The sequence below is a fragment of the Manacus candei genome, unplaced genomic scaffold (genome assembly GCF_025592945.1).
Source record: "Manacus candei isolate 608988 ecotype Guabito, Panama unplaced genomic scaffold, ASM2559294v1 h1tg000021l, whole genome shotgun sequence".
Taxonomy (NCBI): Eukaryota; Metazoa; Chordata; class Aves; order Passeriformes; family Pipridae; genus Manacus; species Manacus candei.
In genome coordinates this window covers 2,025,255-2,048,277 of record NW_026138069.1, presented here as the reverse complement: position 1 = coordinate 2,048,277, position 23,023 = coordinate 2,025,255, and the positions used below count along the sequence as shown (strand labels likewise).

Here is a 23,023-nt window from a genome sequence, read left to right as displayed (position 1 = left end):
GGTGGCAGTTTGTTTGTTTGTTTTCTTTGTTACTGTTGTTGTTTTTTAATCAGAACAAATTTTCTCTTCTCTGAGGAGTCAATCTAGATGGCTTTTACTTGATTACATCCAACTGTCAAAACTAAGCATTTTGGGGGGGTGCTTAACAGTATAATGAGCACTCGTGGATATCCATTTGATTCACTTTTGAGGTAATATTTAATAGAGAAAAAAGAATTACACCAATGATATATAAAGTACTATACGTGGGATGTTATACTGAATTGAATGCTATGCTTTTGCTTTTTTTGCGAATTTATTTACATGTCTGATGAATGTCATCTTGGCAATATTACAACAGGAGATGAGCCTAAGTATTGCATGAAGGTTACCCTTTTTTGAGGTTTTTATAATTAGAAGAACTGGTGATGCACAATGAGATATTTATGTTATATGGAATCGGTGCCACATCTCTCCTGTCTGTCTGTTTTATACATCTACCTTTGCTCCTTTCTAATTTCCCCAACAAATTTATGTAGATAACTTTTAATAGTCTACTGGCTGGCCACAGATCTTTAGAAGAGGGAAGTATATGGATCTGGGTGGATAGAATTCCACCAGTCATTAGCTATATCCAATAAAAAATTTTATCAGATTAGAGAAGTCTTATGATATATTCCTTAGGTCTTGGAGAAGAAATACAGATAGTGCCCTGCATATGATTTTTTTGCATGCAGTAATAGCTCATGAGCTTGGCTTATGAATCATTGTCTCTAGCCTCTGCCTAATGACCACACTTTCAGAGAGAGAGTCCTAAAAGATCTGCATCTGCAGAGAGAGCATTTCTTTCCTGAAAGTGTCTGCTAAGGATCTCATTCCTCTCATTGCCACAGGAGGTGGCACTGGGAGGTGCTGTCCTGCCTTCCCTTCCCATTTATTTCAGACTGGTCCAGCTGCTTCCCTTACATGCTCAGCTCAGTTCATCTCCCTTCCCTGCTGTCACGCTACTTCACTCACAGGCAACGAGGCACCAGGAGACTCTCCCCTTGCCTATATGTGTCTGTCCTACACAGCAGGTACTTCCCTCCTGCTGCCCGACTGGATGAGTACAGAGGTTGTCCAAATCCCACATTAGACAAGTCTCAGAGGAAAACAAGGAGAGTTTCTGCATCTGTGGTCTTTTGGGTTTCAGATTTCATTTGTAACTCTTAGAGCTTCCAAATAATCTCACCGTTAGGACTTAGCTTTCCAAATCATGGGTGTTTTTTCCTGAAAGAGTTTAAGTTGCTGATATTTTCGTTTTGTTAACGAAATTATTCAAACTTATGCTGCCATTTGTTTTGTTGCCATATATTAGGTGTTTATGAAATGGTTAATACTACATTTAAGCACTTGGTATTCAGATAGTGTATTACGTTAGTATGATAATTCTGCAATAATTGTACTTTCTTGAATAATGTCCTCCAATGTGTTATTTGTTGTTGTAATGGTTGTTTTATTGTGTGTTGTTTTGTGAACTTCTTTTCTGATAACAAATTGTACATTTCTCTGACTGTCCCTTGATAACTTAAAATTGACTGGCAGGTATAAAAGTACAGGTGGAAAATATAATTTAGAAAGAGTATTTCTAATAAGAACTTCTTTTTGCAATGGGAGATGACTTTCTGTCATCATTGGTAACTCAGTGCCAGAGCAATCCATGGAACTACTGAAAATCCAAAGGAACACTTCTGAAACATTTTTCTTCAGCCTCAGATGACCCCCTTCAGTACTGTTATAAGCCAGGATTAATTATTTTAAGTACAGAACCCATAATAAGGATTAGTGTCTAGTTCACTTTGTATATCCTTTAAATATGTCAATGTTGGTGATGCCAACACTTTTCTGTGATAGAAACATGTAGTGCCACATATTTTTAATTTGACAAATTTGAAACAGAAGAGAGCTACACAATAAACTATCAAGAGCTGATAGGATTTGTATGATTATTCCCTGTTTTTAAAAAAAAAAAAAAAAAGAAAAACTTTGAATGAATTAAGAAGCATTTTTCCAAAAGAGCACTCCAGAAAAAAGGCACATAAGTTAAAAGCATGGTCTGAGGACTGTCCCGAATATCCACTTCAGCTGAATCGAGTGAAGCATACGGCCTTTTTCTGCCTTATCATATGTATGTGTGCACACACACATGTAAAGTTGCCCTACTGGTAGTTAGGGGTCATTTAACAGAATGAAAGCAATTGAAATGAGTTTCCTCCAAACCATAATCTGATACATTCCTGGGATGGTTCTTTCTGATAAGTCAGGTTGAATCAATACCAAAATAAACCTCCTGCATTTGGTCATTGCTACTCTGGTGTCTTTGTATAATCCATGGATGACTTAAATTGAACCTGAAACTCTCATTCCAAGTGTGCTTGGTTTTTACTGTTCTCAAGGCCTTTGTCACACAGGACTGTGAAGGAATCATCATGTGGTAAGTAGCACTAATCTAGTGAATAAACAGAATTAGCTTAATCGACCTCCTCTTCTCACCATGTTCTTAGTTTTCTAGTCTTAAAAGTATTCTGTTTAAAAATCTTCAGCTCTCTTTCACAGCTCTACTGCTACGTTTTCTTGGAACAAAAAACTGAAAGGAATTATCATTTTAAAGATATAATAAACAAAAATATCTGAAAACAAATGTCTTCCCAGTCCCACAGTGTCCTTCCTCCAGTAAAGCTTCCGGCCAGCAAATTTCCATGCCTGCCTGAACAACCCAAAACCCCATACAGCTCCTCTGGTTACCTACAAAAATCTCCTTTCCTGGAAATTACTCTGTGCTCAGGTGCCTCCTGGACAGTACTTCTCATGCAAGCTCTGCCCTACCCTTGTTTCTGCCTCCATGCCCTATAAAACTCTTCCTCTGCCTTAAAAAAAAATTCTGAATGTGGCAGCCACAGAAAGAGGTATTTTTCCACACCCAGACATAGCATTTTTAACAACGCATAGTGTGTAAGAAACAGTAACAAATCAATGCTTATTTTACTACTGTTAAAGATACGGTTGATAAAAGCCATCAATCAAAATTACCAATGAAATCTTTTAGATAGAAGTTTGTATTCTGTGCTTTTACAAAGTTACAAAAATTGCAAAATTTCATATGAAACCATCTCTTATATACTTTATCCCAGCAATTATGGTTATATTTATAGCTGAATGACTGTTATTATTTCATATAATCATACAACTTTAATTATATGTGTGGTACATAGCTTATCTCCATGACCACTCTGTACTTAAAACTCTCTCTCTGCTTTCTTTCCCAATATAGTTAACACTAATTGTGGCTAAACAGGGCATCGTGGTTGTATAGAAGTTAGTCAGCAAGCACCAACTTCTCCTGTGTATTTTCTGGTGCCATCCTCTTAGACCTTCATGAAAGCAGACAGGGAACTCTTGTTTCCATCAGAGTTCGATGTTTAATGTCCATTTCTGTGTTCTTGGCCTCTACTACCTTCCTCTGCAAGACAAAATGCTATTCCCTCCTGTCCATTACTATTTTCTTGGCAAATCTATATGCTTCTAATACTGCTTTGTTAAATCACAGGTTCTTCCTCACTGCATTCGTAGACCCCCAGGGTCAGATACTGGCTCCTGCTCTGGCATTATGAGTAGCTTGCAGAATTGTCCTAAACAGGTACCCAAGGATTGTCTCAGCCTTATACCACTGCCCCTTTTGCTTACCCTCCCTGATGGGTGGCATAGTTTGGGATTGTGTTACAGCATAAGTGGCATTGGTAAGAACAGGATTATCTTCTTCCTGTTACCAGTTGCAAGTGCAAGTCCAAGAACGCCATGTTTAAGCACTGCTAATTTTAAGAGCTAAATGCTACATAGGTTAAGGGATTTAGACATGTAGAAAATAGCAACTTTAACTTTACCTTCAATTGTGGAATTCAGACCCTGAGTTAGTTACCAGGTCTCCATCTGAAATACGCAGAGGTTCCCAAGAAAGCTGTCCTTGGCAAGGTGTGTTGTTATATCAACTAGTGAACAGGAAAAAGTTCTGGTGAGAAATTTGCTCATTATTAGGGATTACACCCATTTTCCTGAAAGCCTTTTCTCAAAGATTATGAACTTCTGAACAGAATCTCAAAATCACAGAACAGTTGAGGTTGAAAGTGACCTCAGGAGGTCATTTCATCCACTTCCCTTCCTCAAATAGAGTGACCCTTGAGCTACTTTGTGTATCTCTAGGGATGGAGACTCCACAACCTCTCTGGGTAGTCTGTTCTATTGCTCAGTCGCTCGCATAGTAAAAGGTTATTTTCATATATTCAGATGAAACCTCTGATGTTTTGGTTTGTGCCCGTTGCCTCTTGAATAATTGGGTTAGATGGTATTGCTCTTTCATACAAGGCTTTACAGCTTAAAATACAAGAAGACCTTCAATTCCTTCAGCTGGAAGGAATGTAATAATAATAATAATAATTCAAGGTTTTGATGTCTGAATAAGAGCTGAGGAAGAGCATGCATAACTCTAGACCTATTGTTAGAAATCTCAGACTGAAAAGATGTGTCTCAATATCTACTTTATGGACCACATAATCTAAATAGACAAAGAAGTGTGGGAAAAATATTTAGAAATTCATCCCCATGTTCAAGAAGTAGTTGAACCTGGGTCTTCTACTGCTTCAGTAAGTGCTCTTGGAGTGCCTGCTGGGATTCATTGCTATTTCTTGCATGGCACTGGCTTTTTTTGCAGTAACAAAAAGCCAGATAATTTTACTAGAGTAGTACCAGGCTGAAACTACTATACACTGCTTCTCAGCGAGGCTTCTCACCATACCTGGAGTACCTGACTGGCCAGGTCACTTTTGATCCACTTGGAATCAAGGCAGAGCAAGCTCCTCACTGTCATATGAAGGGAAGAGTCATTCACGCCTCGCCACAGTGACCACATGTTGCCCTAGAGAAAAATTGCCTATGTCTCGTTTTACCACCTTGTATAATAGAAACACCAGTGAAACTCTACAATAGGTGGTCAGTCCAGTCCCAAGCCCTGAATTAATCACCCATACTCAAGACAAGTATTGTCTTGAGTACTTGTCTTGGAAAGGTTCATGGAGAGGCCTGGGCATGATGTAGCCCAGTACTGTAACTGAGCACACTACAGAAAGGAATCAACTCTACCACCAAAGACAAGAAGGCCACAGTAGGATGTGCACCTCTGGAGATCAAAAATCCAAGTACCTATTTAGAGTCATGAAAGAAGAGAATACTTAGCTTACTGTGGAAAAATATTAACACGTTTTTTAGTTTTCATTAAAGGTCCAACTCAGTGGGTTTATCTACTAGAGGTCCGTGTAAACTGAATTTGGACAGACTTCTCTTCCTTTGTTATTCAAATATGCACAGATTGTAGAATATCTCTACTCAGTCTTTACTCTTTATGCTCAAATAAAGGTAATCACATAATGGCACACACATGAATCCTTTTTCTAATGTTCACGTCTGTCAGTCAGTGTAATGTTCTGTCTACTTATAAAGGTGTCTGTATCCTAGTATAAATAAGGCTCTGTACAAAAATGCTTTGCATTTATGTGTGTTGGCTTAATTTTTAACATATTGCTCTGTGTTAGTCTTTCTGTCTTTAAAGCAGATTTTTGTCTTTTTATCTACTGTTCTGAGCTCACTGTCTGGTATTTAAAAATTGCCTAAAGAAAAGAATTCACATTCCATTGTGCTAATGTACACTGTGTTCAGGCAAAGCTTGAAAGGAGGACAAATGAAGTGCTTTTATCAATTGTGCAAAAGTTGCTATTAGTACTGTATGGTAACTATTTTTCAGTGTTTGGTATAATTTGACTATATGTTTTAACAATCGTATGAAATATACATTGTATTTTTTAAAAAAGAAAATTTCCCATGTGAACACTGAACATTTTGTAATGTAAAAACACATAAAATATGGTCACCCGATGTGGATATCCTGCATACTCATGGAGAACTGTAATAGTTAAGTTCTGATTGCAGAAATTCGCTGGATGTCACAGAACAGGACTTCCAAAGAGTCATGTCAAAATAAAGGAACAGAAAAGAGAAGTGTGTACTGTACTGTCATGTTGTCAAAAACAACAGTATTGATGTTTTTTGTCTCTATATTGCCCAATGAAATCCTCCCAGAGATAATCGTCTTAATTATATTGATCTCTCGGGAATGCTGATAAAGTTAGATGATAATGAACTGTGAGCTGAGCAGGGGCAGTTGTAAGCCTTGCATGGACTTTTTCCAAATTTGTAAAAATATTGAGAGAACAAAATAAAGGTAGCATCATGCTCTCTCTCTAGTAATACCCTCTTTCCTGAGTTTTTTTCCACATCATTATCTGTACATTCCTCAGCATACACATACTTTGTTTTTTCATGAATACTACAAAAGAATTCTTTACTGAATTCTTCTCTAAGTCATATTTTGTGTGAAAAGGAAATGTTAAAAAACCCTCAGAAGGATAAGGAATAGGGTTTTAGCTAAGTCTAAAGCTGGTTTAGTTCTGTGGATTACTGCAGTCCACAAGGCCTTTTTTTTTTTTTTTTCTGGTGTGCTTGATCTATAGGCAGTTTATATCCCATCTCCAGGAATGCCTGCCTAAATCAGAACGTATATATTTTTGTGCCTTTAATTGTTGGGTTGTTGTATTTTTTGGGGGTTGGTTTTGTTTTTTTAATGTGGACATTTAATGCATAATAAGGCCTGATGTCAAATCCCTCAGATTTTTTAAATGGTGGCCAGAAGAACCACTGTTACAGATGCACTCTGTTTTCATTGTAATTTAAGTTTACTGAAGTCTGATAGAACTTTGGCCATGCTCCACAAAACTTTGCAGCTGACTGCTTGGATTACATTTGGCAGCAAATTAAATGAGACAACCTGATAGTATTTGTATATAAAGTAATGCCAGTGAATCAACATAGGTAGACAATTGCACACATACACGCAAAACACACATCCATAGGATTGTAAATAAACAGATTTCACAGGAACCAATCTAACTCTATTAAATGCCATATTGTTTCTCCTTAATTACACCTGTGTGAGTGAAAGTTTAATGATTGTTATGTTTGTTTCAGATAAGAGAAGGCTGAAACATTCACATTTATCTAGTTTGAGTATATTGAACTGGCCTCCTTTAATACTGATCATTAAATACAGAAATATTCCAGTCTTTTTTTCCTGTCCCCTCGTCTCTGAAAATACAATGCTTGATAGTATTTGTGTGAAGCGATGTGAAAATACAAGTTTGGTTGATACCTCATGTACAGATTACAATTTCTTATTTTTATGTATGTGGTAATCATCATTAATTTGATGGCAAATATATAGCTGAGTAGAATAAACCATCTTGAGTAGCTGAAATAAAGAGTAAGTGTAATGAAGTAGTGGTGTTATTTCTTAATCTGTTGTAAGAGAAATTTGATATGATACACAACCTTATGAAACACTTGCTTCTTTAATATATAATCTGACTTTCTGAACAGAGCCACCTTGCCAGAACTTCTACATTTTCCCTTTACCTTACCCACACTGGAAGGAAGGAATTTTCATTTTTCTTTTATCCTCAGTGACTCTAGAGGCAAAAATTCCTTGATCATCACTGATTCTAGTGCTGTACTTTATGAAAATTATATACAGTTCCAGAATGTGTGTTAGAAAATGACTTTGGGGAATCTGTTAAACTTGCAAGCATGGCAGGTTCCCAAGTTTAATTTATGGTTTGCAGAAATATGGGATATTCATTGTCGTCCTTTTTCTACTGTTAGAAATTACATGTGTGTGGGTCTGAATTTATCATTTAGTCCATATAGAGGTAAGGTCAACAGTGGATAATCATGTAAAATATAAACCTCAAGCTACTTTGATTTTGAAGCATGTCAAGATGGAGCAAATTAACATCACATGATCTTAGATGCTTCCTTTAAATGTGAATTCTAGACAGCAGAATTGATAACAAGGGCTTTCTCATCCTGCCTTTTTCCTCCTCTTTAGATCATGTTGTGTGTATATGTATGTATGTGCATGTGTGTATTTATGTAAGTTTATATGCCACTGTTCTCAACTATATTATTTCTGGCAGTACTGTGAATGGGTGATTGGACAGAAAAAGAGCCCCTAATAGATTTCAATCCCATCTGCCTGCTGCTCTGTTTTGCACTCAGTCAAGTATTTTTTTAAGCTGATAATTGAAAACCTATCTTGTTCTTACAGAATGGCTTTGCTGTTGTAAGGCCCCCAGGCCATCATGCTGAAGAATCAACAGCCATGTAAGTACCAGGGAATATTGCCCATCTTGGAGCACTAAGGTTACTGGCAATCACCTGCGTTGTGCATGTCTCTGAAGAACTGTAATTGTTAGCAGATGACTGAAAAGGCTTTCCAGGTACTCCCAGAAGCAGATTTATGGCCTCAGAGATCATATAGCATTTTTTAAAATGCTCTGAACATTATTTATAGCTATTTTCCTGACTGATTTGCTTTCTTATTTCTGTTCTTCTCTATTCCACAGGGGGTTCTGCTTTTTTAATTCAATTGCAATTACTGCCAAATACTTGAGAGACAAGCTAAATATAGGCAAGATATTGATTGTAGATCTGGTATGTATTCTTGGCAAGCATCACACTTTCAATGCATCTAGATAAAATATAATGAATTTGTATTTATATGTCAGACTTTCCAGCTTTTAATTCCTACAAGTAATAAAGGTGTGCATTTCCTCTGATTTTGGGAACTCATTAAAGCCAGGATGGCAGTACTGAAGCTATAAACATGTATGTTTCACTTTAATGGTGTTAACTGCAATTTAATGAGAAGAAGGCACAGATCAGGGCAACTTTTATGGTCCTTAAATGAATTGATACTTCCACCGTTAAAATAACCCTACAGAACCCAAGTTTACTTTTCCCTACAGAATACAAACTTTAAATAGTCAGATGTTCTTTAAAGGATGTTGTTGCATTGATAACCAAATTGGCCATTTTGCCCAGCTAGCAATGATTTGACTTGTTGTGTGACTTCGATATTATTAAACAAATCAGCAGGTCATTCCCTCTAAGAAGCTTTCAAGTCATGTATGTCAGGTTTTGATGGTTCCCTGAAGGAAAGCTATGTGATTAAAAAACCACTTCATTGGATTAGTCTTGTATTTTAATAGAAGGCATTCTTACACAATACTTAATATGTTTAACAAATGGATTATTTAAATGCAGATGACATTTGGCATGTTGGCTGTATTATTTCCATGAATAATGAATTGGAGCTCTGCCTTGCACTTAAAGGATCAGCCCAATGCACAGCCCAAGGAAAGTTGAATGCTGATTTATGAGCACCATTTTTGTTTTCCTACAGTTCATGACGAGGTGTAATAGGGTGTCTGACAAAGCATAGACAGGAAATGAACCCTGGCATCAAAACCTAACCTGTTACATCTGCACTTAATTAATTTTTGCAGGTGATAAAAGATTTAAAGACAAAATATGTTAAAGGGTTTTTGAAGTGCAGGGCTTAATAGTCTAAATCTTGTTCATATCTGCACTCATAATTAAATCTTATTGTGGAGTCATGGCCTTACCATCTAGCACTTTTGTTCAGTTAAACACGCGTACTGCCTGTTGAAGAGAAGCAGAGAAAGGGGGAGTATGGGAGAAGGAATGGCAAGTGAAAAATTAGTGGTAAAATAAGTATATGGGTAGATTAAGTATTCTTAGAATGTTTTTCAAATATTTCTCAGATTGGTCTCCTATAATTTATAAACTGACAGAAACTAGTATTTTTGAAAAATTCACTTCTACTATATGTTGTGTCTGTTCATTGACTTGAATCTTTCAGTTCATTGATGTAAGTGCTGGCCAAAAGCAGAGTTTCTGTTTATTCTCATTTTTAATAGGAAAATCCTATTCAAAGTTTGCATTTTGTGGATTTTTCTAAGTCTTTTTGTCTGTAAGTATTAAATCTGCCTTGTCAGGAAAAGAGAACATTTCCCTTTGACATACTTAGGCAATAAGCACTTAGAAATTCAGCTTCAGCTTTTCAAAGCAAGGTTAGATGTGCAAATCATTACCTGTGCAAATGATTACCTGTGAAGCTGCCTCTCCTTGCCCAGGAAAGTACATAGGGAATGCTCAACCTCTCTCTAACTCTGTCCCATTGGCCAGCATAACTCAGCTGATGAAAAGGAAGAAATATATGGCTGATACTGATTGCTTCATTCCTAGAGCAGTTGCAGTCCAGTCCCCAGTCTGCTCTATGGTCAGAGTAATGATGTACAAAAATTCATATGGAAGATTTCTTATGCACGCAAACTATGGATAAATCACAGGACAAACTGAATGAATGAACAAGTTAATAGTGATGTCTTTATTCCCACCAACAGAGAACTTAGGGCATCTGAAGGAAAGAATGGAATTACAGATGTTAGACTTGAAATTAACCTTCAAGATTATATTTTGATAGTGACTAGCACAGCAGGATCCCATGTAAGTTGGCAGTTATACATGTTACTACAATATAAATATTAAAAAGTAATATCCAATCCCACACACTAAAGTATACTCTAGTTACAAATTAAATGTTGTCTTCATAGTTGCAACGTTTTCATATATAAATTCTTAACTTTTTAGTTATCAATCTTCCCTTCATTTATTTCTACACTAAAACTCTGACATTTTTTTTTCCCTTACCCACCACTTGGATAAATCTCTGGTTTTGAACTGACTTCCATACCCTGAATACATTTGATCTACTAAGGGCAGATTATGAACTCATTTCCCACATGCTAACATCCGCAGTCTTAAAGAACACATTCCTTTGTCTAACCAGAGAAGTTACTGCTCTTCAAAACTGAGTAACCCTTAGTGGAATTAAGGTTTAGACAAGAAAGATAGCTTTGAGATTTGAATTAAAAAAAAAATAAAAAGGAGAAAAAGGTGTCTCTATGCCACTTAAGTATTTTTTTCTTCCCATTTGGAAACTGTTATCTAAAGCCCCAAATATGCATGGAAAAGAAAAACTAAAATCACAAAATGAAGTCCTATTGTGTTTTTAGTCATAATCCCTGAAGATCTGTATATGTGCCCAGCACAGCTGCTCAGGTTGCAATCCTCATTCCAAGATCATCCATACTTGTATGCATGTTAGCAGGATTTGAGTCTGTGTTGGGGTAAACCATCTTCTGTCACAGCTGAAGACTGAATGGATTTTCAAGGTTAGTCTGCATGCCAGAGTTTACTTCATGTGCCAGTCAGAACCCTCTAACACTACGCTGGCTGCCTTCAAATCTTCAACACCATCACACCAGTGTGTACTCCTTTGCACCTCTAATGTGTTACATTTACCCTTGGCATTAAGTCACAGTTGGGCTGTAACTCCATCCTCATGTTGTTTCAAGTACTTTCAACTGAGAAAAGAAACCATTATAATATTACCCTACAGAGGTCCCAGAGGAGGACCAAGTCAAGCACAATGCAGTACAAGTAAGACTCAATCAATGTAGAGAGTTCTGAACAATGTGGGTAAAAGTCATGGGCTGCATCAGCTGCAAGGAGGACAAGCAATGGTCGGTGCTTGCTGTGCTGTTGACATTGTACACCTTGAGGTACACCTTGAACCTTCCCGGGGTCTATGCACTCTGAGGAAAATGTGACTGTCGTTCCTCTGATACTAAATTTGATTTAGACCTCATAACATTTGTAAAGTAAATACAGACTGGGTGACTGGGTGTTGCCATTCAGAGTACTTTGTCTGTCCTCCTTTATTCTCTAAATCAGAAATGTCAAAGGGATGGCTTAACAGAGGAGAATTAATAATATCTATAACTTTTCAGCCTCTTAGAAATACCAGTGAAGAAACTTTTTTTTCTTACTTTTCTTTTACTGAAAGGCAAGTGGATTCTCCATTTTTACTTGTAGAATTCTTATGTGCCTAACCACATAGTACAGCAGTAAAAAACAAACTAAAAAAAATGGAAAAGCCTGCATCATCAGCCTTTGTTACATAGATATACTGTCAGCATTTCTTTTTCAGTATTTTATGTAATGACAGAATTTTTTCACTGTTGTTATATAATGTTTGAAATATGGAGACTAGCCAAGGTCACTCCTCGATTGTGAAAGGCACCATCCTATCTGCCAGATGATTTAATAGCTAATGAGATCATATTCCTATGTCTTCAACTGTTGCCGTCATGATTTTGCAAAAATGAAGTATGAAGTCCTTTCTGCATCTGGCATCTCTTTTGATGTGGATCTAACTGCTGAGGGACTGAACTGAACTGAATGTTTCAAGAAAGCCAATTTACTCAGCTGGTCGCAGAGCCTTTGACCTCAATAGTGGAACTTGGCAAATCAATGAATACTCTTATGTTTAGTGTTCTGTCAAGAATTGTGAAAAAGCTCTGTAAACCATAGATCCTTCTGCAAAATACTAGTTTGTAGTTTAAACATTAGTCTTTCTTCAGAGGCCAATGAGGCTAGTTAATTAAGCCTGAGGGGTTATGAACTGTTGGCAGTTAATAAGTCATAAAATTCTTCCATAAAACAGGATGCTAGATTCCATCACTGAGGCAAGGAGTACAAAGAGCCGGTGTATAAATATCTAATTGTACAAAAGGACTGGGATTTCTCAATGACTGCTCATCTGGAGTCTCCAGGGCACGCTCGCTATGGTTTCCTGATTTTTAGAAGCCAGTTTAAAAAATGAGTGCATTAAAGAGTAATTTGCCTGAAAGTTCAGGAAGTATGGGGTGGTGAAGGGAGGGGGAAAGGAAAAGACAAAAGGAGGGCAAGGGAGAGGGAGAGAAACTGAGAGAGAGAGAGGAGGGGGGTGTAAAAGAAAGCAGAACTGAGCTCTCTACACTGAGTTGGACATTATTACATTTGTCATCTGTTTTCTTTCTCCTTTAGGATGTTCACCATGGCAACGGTACACAGCAGGCTTTTTATGCTGACCCCAGCATCCTGTATGTTTCCCTCCATCGCTATGATGAAGGCAACTTCTTCCCTGGCAGTGGAGCCCCAAATGAGGTTAGGTTTATTTCTTTAGAGCCCCATTTTTATTTGTATCTTTCAGGTAATTGCTTTGCATGATTACCCCTAATTTTCTTGTCCTTCTCTGGTTCTTTAAATTACACCAGATTACCAAATTGTCCACTGGGAGCAGGGGACCAGTAGAGAACAAGTGCATAACCCAGAGCAGTCCTTGTCAAACAAGGCTAGGCTGATCTGACATGTTGTTTGATGTTTGTTTCTAAAGCACATTTGAGACTTTTTTCCCTTTACCTCTCTCTTTTCCTCCTCCTTTTTCCTCTTTTTTCACTCCTTTTAACATTTTATTCCTATTTTTCAGGTTGGAAGTGGCCCTGGTGAAGGGTATAACATAAATATCGCTTGGACAGGTGGCTTGGACCCCCCTATGGGTGATGTTGAGTATCTCACAGCATTCAGGTTGGTACCTTTAAAAGTTTTGAAAACTAGTTGTAGAGCATAAGCACATGAATAAGAGCTAATGTAATACTGAAAGTAAGGAGAATGACTTATGGTGAAACGAACTTAATTCTGGTATCCCAGTGTATGAGAGTTTAGTAAATAATGTAAAAGGATAATTTAATTGTTGTGATCATCCATGCAGAATTAACAGAATAATTTCTAGTTACTAACTGGTCACTGTTTTTTTTCATTAAAAAATGACTACCTGTAACATTTGAATACAAGTATTTACACCAGGCAGAAGAAAATTGCTGTTCACATTCACATTGATTCAAGTTACATACCAGTAGAGCAGATAGAAAGTAATGTGAAGTATGACCCAAATCCAGTGTCTCTCATTCATTTAAAAGACTCATCGTGATGCTCACAGATTTGAGCATTAGCTTTTTCTGTGAATTGTGGTAAAGTGTTATTTACCTAAAAGTAAATAATTGTGAAATATCACAGTAAGAATGATAGGAATTGTTGCATGCTCTATTTCTCTTCACTTTCAATAGCTAATTCTAAATGAAATTTTATCCTTTCATAGGTGATGCATCGTAATATTCAGTGTTATTTTCATGAGACCAGAGAAGAGAAAACTAGTTTAAAACACAGTCTTTTAGAGTTTCAGTAGTCCTGTCTTACATACACCATTTCCTTTCATTGTAATGCAGTTTAATGGAAGGATTTAGTGAGCAACTCACCTTTCGAGACTGGGCAAATGCTACATATTTGTAAGGAGGTTTTCATTTAGTAGAAAATGGTATGCAGGAAAGACAATGAGACAACCAACATGTATCTCCAATCTCTTTTAAGATATTTAGTTTGAAGTAGTGCATTTATCACAATATCCCACTGTTATTGTGGAAAAGGTTCTAATTGTATTTCCATTTGCCTGTATTTAAAAAAGAGTCTAAAGAAATAGTAAGTGGCAGGCTCCAAATTTCCTACACTTCAGTATTGCCTCAAGCTCTTTCCAGGATACATCTTATTCTTTGATGAGATTTTCATATAGGTTAAGGAACTGGATGGTTCAAATAACTGGTATTAGTGTCTGATATTAATATTTTTGGTATTTCCACCCCAACATTCTTGATTTGGATCCAAACTGTTCCACTAATGATAGAGGTAATGTGGCCATCTATTGATGCAGGGAATGGTGGTTGCAGCTTATTCAACAGAAGACTCACAAAACTTGAACTGTAACCATAATTGGTACCACTGCTATCCTGAAGACAAGTACATGGGCTCAATAGTACATTTACAAATACGAACTTCACAGTTCTGTTTTAAGACACACTAGTAAATAGTTTGGAGCAGCTAATATTGCTGCTATGCCTATTACTCCAGAATTAGAGGGAATTTCAATCTCTATGCCTAAGCAAAGCAGCACTATTTCTGTGAAATAAGGAAAATAAAATTCATGTAAGCTACTGGCTAACCATGTGCAGACATACACTTAATTATAATTATTATATTTTTAAGTCACATAAATTCAAAATAAAGCTTAGGATTTCCCTTTAATAAATTGCTGATGGTGAAAAATGTAATACTGCTATTTTAAATGCATCCATTTAACTGTGTAATTAATGTTGTAATTAATGTGAAAATTACACATTGTGTTCAATAGGTAATTGCCTTTATTTTTTTTTAAGAATTATAATATCCTTGCTTGATTACAATAGATACTGCTGTTTTCTTTTTCTCCAAACAAGTATCAGCAACAGGAAATGTTTCCTTACCTCTCAGCCCCTTTTGTGCCCTCTGTAGGGCTTATTAATATGGATTAGTATGACTGGTATGATGGTTTCGAGTGGGGATCAATGAAGCAAACAGCATGGAAATTTGAAGGGTGAATACAAAAATTTGTGAAGTGCATGGGATAGACCAGTAGCTATTTTCTATGCATCTAGTCTGAATGGTAGGTAAATATACAACTCCTCGTAGACACCTTATCCGTGGACCAGAATCTATCCCTGCTATTATCAAAGTGTCACACATAATGTAGCCTGAGTTCTCAGTTTGACCAGAACAGAATTGTGAGACAGTAGTCAGGCAAGAGAGATCCACAGTTTATCCTTTAGCCATAGATAGAAAGGAAGGTATAGTCTTGGAGAAAATGAACAGAAGAGTTGGTAAAATATCCCAGCAAGTCAGCTGTTGTTTTGGAATTTTGACCTGCAATCAGTTTTTAAGAAAATAAGTGGGTTTCGTAGAAAGGAAAATATTGGGGTTTTTATTAAATTACTTTGTTTTATAGACAGACTTACAGACAAGATCTGAACTAAGGGATGGAGAAAAGGTTGAACATCTTCAATTTTAAGAGAAAAATAAGGGACATCATACCTACTCTCCAGTACACAGAGAGGTTACTCAGTATTTAGTCCCTAATGAAGGCAGGAGTGGGTGTTGGTGAAGGTCCTGTCCCTTGTAACCAAGGTGTAAGTTTGCAGATGGATGAAGCCTATTTGGAGAGAAGCCAAGGCTTTCTGCTTACGGGTAACCTCCAGAGCTTAATCCTTTGAGTTCTTAGGATCTGAGAAATTTGCATTAAAATAATCTAAAAATCCCTAGGGGGTGCACGTAGCTTTCACCTTCTCACCAGCAGAGCCCTTATTTCATCCCAGAATTGCACCCAGCACATACTCGAAGTGTCACCAGCCTTGACACTAGGCAACTTGTTACTGCTTGATTGACTGTCAAATTTCACAGCAGAAATCCTTCTGAATGATAATGTCCACAGAAAAAAAGACCAAAGCTTTTTTTCTGTCTCTAGAGTTCAGCTCATAATCAGGTATTATATATGACAATGTGTTTGATATCAGGTATATTGTTCTTAGGCCAGAATATATTTGTAGAAGAGTGAAAGCATTTGCACATCTACATATATATACATGCAGGTAGCGCAATATTAGTTATTTTCCACTGCATAAATCACTAGATAAATCTATTTTCAGTAAATCCTTTTAGGACTGAATAATATTGAACATCACTCTTCCTTCAAACTGTTCAAGAAAGTATTTCTGTTTCTTCAGGAAAAAAACAACTTTCAGTGTAAAAAAATGAAGAAAATGTGAAGGCATAATACAGAGTAGTCACTTCAAAGGCATGCTGAGTGCGTGGCTGCACTGGGACTATCATGGAGAATAGCAAAAATAATGGTGTTGGTTTGTGTCTGCCATTTTGATTTCAGTGCTACATGAAGAGTTTATTGTATTTTTGAACTAACTCTGTGACAAAATCAAATGTAAATGGCTGTAACCAATTTTAAGATGAAGACTGCTAATTCATTTATAAAAGAATATGTTTTAATTTCTACTAAGAAGATGAGTTTGCTCATGTTAACTACAAGGAGGTAGTAGAAAATGCAGGAGAGAGAAGTCTCTGCATAATGGAAAGTGCAGTAATCAAATCACTGTACCATTTAGTTATGCCAGAAAAGTGTTGTTTGATGTTTACCATAGTTAAGCAATTGGTATAGCTACGGAAATCCTTGAAATAACGACATTTTTCTAAAGGGCAGGCATCTCTTTTCTCCTAAGATAACAAAAAGGCACAGCTCTTTCACATTACTTTCAAGATCTGGAGTATCCCTCTGGAGAGTTTGTTTCATCATTTACTTCCACCTATTCAGGTTAAATTTACTTTAATCTCTTTGAAATCAATAGGAGATGGTGGCTATTTTCTAAGAGGATGATTTTACACTCGAGTTTATGGGGATGTAATCCGCTCTCTTCTGCCAACAGTTATAGAAAAAATAAGAGCAATGGGTGACTAGTAGTGTTCAAATAATTATTTTCATGAGCTCCACATTATACCAGATGTGCTCAGTAAAACAGGCAGCAGACAGAGGCTCAGGTCTGTTTTGTACATGCACATGTATCTATGTGTGTACTTGGAGTTTACAGAGGGCAGGAGAGCTGTGTTTCCATAGAGTAGAATATAGAAGATACAGGAGGCAGTGGAAACAAATGTGAGCATTGAGAAGAGTGTGGGAGAAGCAAGAGAGAGAAGGAAACTGAAGTGTGCCTTCCAACCACTTTGCACTGTTTTTACTCAACAAAAAGTTGTAAATTTGGCTTAACCAGCCAGTATGCTCTGGCTGCTTTGCACTACTCCAGAGTAGCATAAAACATCCACAGCATATCAATGAACATGGCCATAAGAGCTTGCTTACAATGAAACATATATGTATGTGTATGATTCTTGGAATGATTAGAAACACTGTATGATAATATTATTTTTTAGCAGTCACATGTTTGATTTTAATTTAAGAGGGTGATCAAATTAAAAAGAAATAGGTGCCATTAAGGCAGAGTTAAAGATTATCTATGATTTAATTTAAAATATAGCACAACATTTGTAATTACCTGTAAATATAATTTTAAACAAAGAAAGTTCAAAATTAAAATCATACTTGAAACCACGTGTGTTAAAATGTAAAAATGAAAGAAAATTAAGGTGTGCAGAAAATCTTCACCCTGTCTTGCAGTTCTCAGTGTTTGGTTTGAGAGAAAATAAATACATTTAAAACTGTTTGTATTCTAAGGTCTCAAAAATATTAACAAAAATATTAATTGTCATCTTGAGGCCATACAGGGCATAGTTAAGGTTATTTGAGAGACTGCACTGATGTATATCAACCCTTCTTTTTTCCTTAGTTTTGTATTTCTGGATCTGATGACATTTAATTTTGACATTTCAAATTAAAAACTTTGTAAATATACTTTTGTTGTTTTCAAATACATTGTCTTTGTTAACTCTGTTTCAGCATAGATACTAATTTTTCTTTACCATTTAAGTTACACTCTAATACCCTAAGAAGAACATTATATTTCTATATTTTTCTTATGCTTTTTCATTTAAGTTTGCATAGCTACCCTATATTTTTATAAATTAAATTAATTTTCTTGTAAATTCTACTTTTATAACTTTTTGTTCAGTGACGAATTGGACATAACTTCAAGAAGTTTCATGTATCTTGTTGGTATTGAATTTCATGGTCTTAAGTATGTGTGTCTGAAAAACAAAAATTCTTTATTTAGCTCAAATCGCTACTCTTCCACTTTCATTAAATGTCCATTTGTTTAGGTACTACGTGTGTAGATGAAACCCACATTCTTGCCTATTCACATTATTATTTTAAATAGCTTTGTATGATCTCTGTCATGTCCTTTCCTATTTTTCTTCTTTTGAAATACAGTATTTCTAGTCTTTTTCAATCTGTCTTTGTTTAGAAATGTATTCAGTTGCCAGATAATTTTAATTGCTTATCTCTGAGGCTTGGCTATTTTCTGGAAATGAGCTAAATACACCACATGAGGGCGAACCATCGATTTATATTATTTTGAATATTATTATGGCTATCTTTGACATCATTGCTCTGCAATATTGTATAACTCTCTGACTGAGTAGAAACCTTGGTTTCTGATAAATATAGAAAAGAATGTAGAAGACAAAAATCAGCATTTTTTCCTAACTGTACCTAACTATTTGAAGTGAGTCACAGTACAATGGTATATTGTGATGTTTAATGAATTCCACCAAGAATAGCTTTTGAGAATAAAGTTCTTTCAAACAATGATTCTAAATACCCATAATTTAATGCTATTAATTTTTTATGACTGTAATATCTAGAGGCTGCTGCTGAGGCTATATTGTAGCTAGACTGCATCTAAAAAATATGTTAAGACTCAGCTTCTGATTCAAATGTTTGATAATGTTTGATATCTCTTCAAAGAGATGAAAAGACAAAAGTATAGGAGGGAGGAAGAAAAAGCCAAGTGAGCTGCTCAGCCTTTTGAGTCAATAAAAGAACTAGAAGTAGACTGTGCTAACATCTTTAGAACTTTAATGTATTGTGTTATCAGTGAACTTCATTTGCAATAGCCTCAGACTAGCAAAATGCCATGTTTATTTTTGCTAATGGAAACTAATTATTTCTCAATATATTGCTTTTTAATAACTGGTAAAGATTATTCCAACTGTAGTTCTCTCTCTCATCTATTTGTTGACATCAATATGTTCAACATTTCACTGTGTAAAGAGGAAGGCAGAATCTCTGTCCTATGTAGGACAGGCAGCTAATGATTTACACAAATGCAGATGGACATCATTGAGAGTGCAAGTTACCCACAGTCCTTGTGCATTGTCAAGGGCAATGCTTTTGTGAAGAAAAATTATGGCTGAGCAGAACGCAGTCATGGAAGCTCTAGGAAATATAAACAGTAGTTTCTATGTGGATGTATATAGTTTGCTTTCAGTCACCCACAGCATTCTGTAGAGTTATAAGTTACAGTTTCAATCAGTTTTTCATTTCTGACCTTGTTGTCTTCTACCAAGTGTCTTTAAAAGATGCACATTTCAACCACAGATGTCTTTCTTTTCCCTTCTGCCATAGAACATGTCTTAGGAGAATTCAAATAAAGGTATACCAAGCAGCTATAGAAAGATAACTTAAGAGTATCTGAGCAATTTCTTTTGAAGAAGTTTGAAGAAGGCAGAAGTTTGCTTGAAATATTATTTTAAAAATCTGTTTAGAGTATAATTTTCATATCTAAATATTCCATAGTCCTGATGATTTGTGATTTTAGAATATTTTTTGGGTGTGATGGGGAAGGTTTTGTAATATTCGTAAATTTTCATTCTTTTTTTCTTTTCTTGACAAATGTTTTGAGCACTGAGATGATTAGTATCATGGGGATGGGGACAGAGTCCTTAGGAAATGGAGAAGCAGAGTTAAAAGCATTTGAAATACTGGTATAAACAGCTTTTCAACATTTTTTTATACTTCAAAGTTCACAATAAAACTAAAACTGGCAACAGTGTTTATACCCTGTGACCTCTTGTTCTTCCTACTTCTTTATTTTTATTTGGAAAACCTAACTTCTGACTAAAATACCCTAAATTTTCACCTTTTCTGTACCAGGATTTTTAAAACTGTATATGACGCTCCTTTCATTCACTGAAACTCAGAAGTGAAACCTTTCATTACAGAAATTAATTAGTGTTGGCTTACTTTTCTACAGATGCAATTTCTTTTATTGACATGGCAGACTAGGGGGTGGAGGAGAAAGGATAATAAAATATGGCATGTGTCAGGTTTATGTGGTTCAGGTTAAAAACTATTTGATTAAAACCCCAAGTCATACATGATCTGTAGTTTCAAAGTACTGAAAAATACCTGAACTCTTTTCCAATATAACCATTTTCCAATTTTTGTTAACCCAGACAGATGAAAGAATAGAGGTGTGTGGATAAAGATTTGCCATATTGTCAAGTACTTTGATGGAAAGGTGAGAAATATCACCAAAAACATCCTGGAAGAAATTAAATGCAGCAAGAATGCACAAGATATTTTTATCCTAAAATTTAAAATATCTGCGGCATTTAAATGGAGATAAATTTCAGGTCTGAATTAAAAGTCCCACAGCAACACTGAGTGTTTGTGTAGATGTCCAGCCCCAATTTAAATTTTGTTGCTTTATAATAACTTATGAGAACTAGACTGTAGCCTGTAAAAAATATCCACATGTTCTCTGCTGGAACAGCTCCAGACTGTAACAGAACCACTAGATTGCACCCTGGTGCTTTATGTATTGTTTAATTGTTTTCCTTTGGTGGATATTTTTATTAAAAGCCCATTATCCAGAATCAGACAGAAGTGTTGTTTCAAGAACAGCAGAAACAGAGGCCTTTCAGCTACACAGTTCTTATTCATGCTTTCTTTAGCCAGCTTAGCTAATGAGACCTCCACTATTATTCTTTTAATTCTTAGAGAAGAAAAAGAAATGCAAGTTTTTATTTTGATCCTTTCAAACATAAGCAGGACTTCAGAGAAGTATTGTGAGGTCATGTGTACTCACACACCTGTGTCTCAGTGTTAGTTTGCATGTGTACATCCAAGGCATATCTGTGCTTAAAGATGTTCTCATGCTTTTGCACAAATAATTCCTTGGAGATATTCTTTTATCCTAAAGATTTTGTGTACCTGTGCTACACTTTGCCCATAATGTAATTGCATGAAAGGAATAAGTATTTTTCATAGAAAAAAATATTCTAGCAATTAAAGCTCCAGTAATTCTGAAGAAAAATAGAAAATCAGGCAAGAGTCAGATTTTGAAATCCTGAATTATGCTGAATAGCACTGTACTCAGTGCTGCAAGATGTTATGAGGGTTCTTGTTACTAGATATTGTTGGAGCCCCAGACAAGTATTTAATTACTTTTTAAAGTCAGCTTTTGGTCTTCTGGAGAGAAGTTTCAAACTATGAAAACATAAATGTCTCAAAAATAGATATCTAGTGAATAAGTTCAGGGAGGTCTATGACTCATGATTATGTGGTATTAACAATACTGCTTGGGCCAAGAGTAATCCCATTAAATCAGTGCAGCTTCTTGAACAGCAAGTTGTTACCCAGTGTGAGGGAATCCGTCAGACTTCAAACTCTGAGATATTAATTGTTTCTTTCAGGCAGCATAAGAAAAATGCTCAGTTGGAGTGATGTGCCATTGTGTATTTTTTTTTCAGGCAAACTGGAGTCTTTGTCTTGGGATCACGTTTACTAGGGTCAGGATTTAGAAGTAAATTGATCATTCAGCTACTGTGACTACGTTTGACCTAATTAAGCAATCAAATCTTTAAGACTATATACAAGCAGTTTCAAGAGTTGTTATACCTTGAAACAAACTAAGCTTTGGAAGTATATAATTAGCTGATTTATATGTTTACCTACCACAAGTTTTCTTCTGATATTTGTATCAACAGTTAAAATAAAGTTACCAGAATTATTAATTTATATTAAAAAAATGAAAAATGAAACCAAACAAATTACAGTGCAGTATAAACCAGGTTGAATAGCTATGTCTGGGATGCATTTCTCCTGTGCCACACATAGGAGTGTACATACTTATCAGAAGATATGTGGTGGAGGGCTGAAGGGAAAGATGCAGCTAATTTGATTCTTTTTCTCCCTGTCAGTAAATTGACTGGAGTCTGGTGCTTTGTCCCTCCTGTGCAGGGAGTACATTACTAAAGCAGAGATGACTAAAGACAGCAGTTCCAGTAAGCAGGAACTGTGGTTATGACATCTGATTTTCTTCTAAACTGGAACAAACCCAAAACTATTCGAAAGCTTCCAAGAAAACAACTAAGTTTGTGTTTCAAACCCTTTTGTGACGGTGTTTGTCTCTAACCTCATGGTGAGGACATCACCCTAGGAAACTAGAAAATCTTAAGTGAAAAACCCTAACCCTTTGGAATTGGACTTGGCCTTAAGTTGCACCAGGGGAGGTTCAGATTAAATATTATGAAAAAAAAAATCACTTAACGAGTGGTTTGACATCGGAATAAGTTGCTCAGGGAGGTGGTGGAGTCACCATCTCTGGAATTGTTCAAGAGGTGTCTGGATATGGCACTTGGGGAATATGGTTTAGGGGTGATTATGGTGCTGCTGGGTTGATGGTTGGGCTACCTGGTCTTTAAGGTCTCTTCTAACTTTGATGATTCTGTGATAGCGTGAAAGATTGAAGACAATTTCTTGTCCCCC

At 36.1% G+C, this 23,023-nt stretch overlaps 1 protein-coding gene across 8 annotated transcripts in view; it reads left to right on the top strand.

The window, feature by feature from the left end:
- The window catches only part of HDAC9 (histone deacetylase 9), a 459,755-nt gene that overhangs the window by 353,093 nt on the left and 83,639 nt on the right, over positions 1-23,023 (top strand). For all 8 annotated transcript variants that reach the window (XM_051785902.1, XM_051785904.1, XM_051785908.1 and 5 more), the window contains 4 exons: positions 8,225-8,280; positions 8,523-8,610; positions 12,913-13,032; positions 13,355-13,452. In XM_051785902.1, the coding sequence (XP_051641862.1) occupies positions 8,225-8,280; positions 8,523-8,610; positions 12,913-13,032; positions 13,355-13,452 (362 nt within the window). The remainder of the gene's footprint in view (positions 1-8,224; positions 8,281-8,522; positions 8,611-12,912; positions 13,033-13,354; positions 13,453-23,023) is intronic.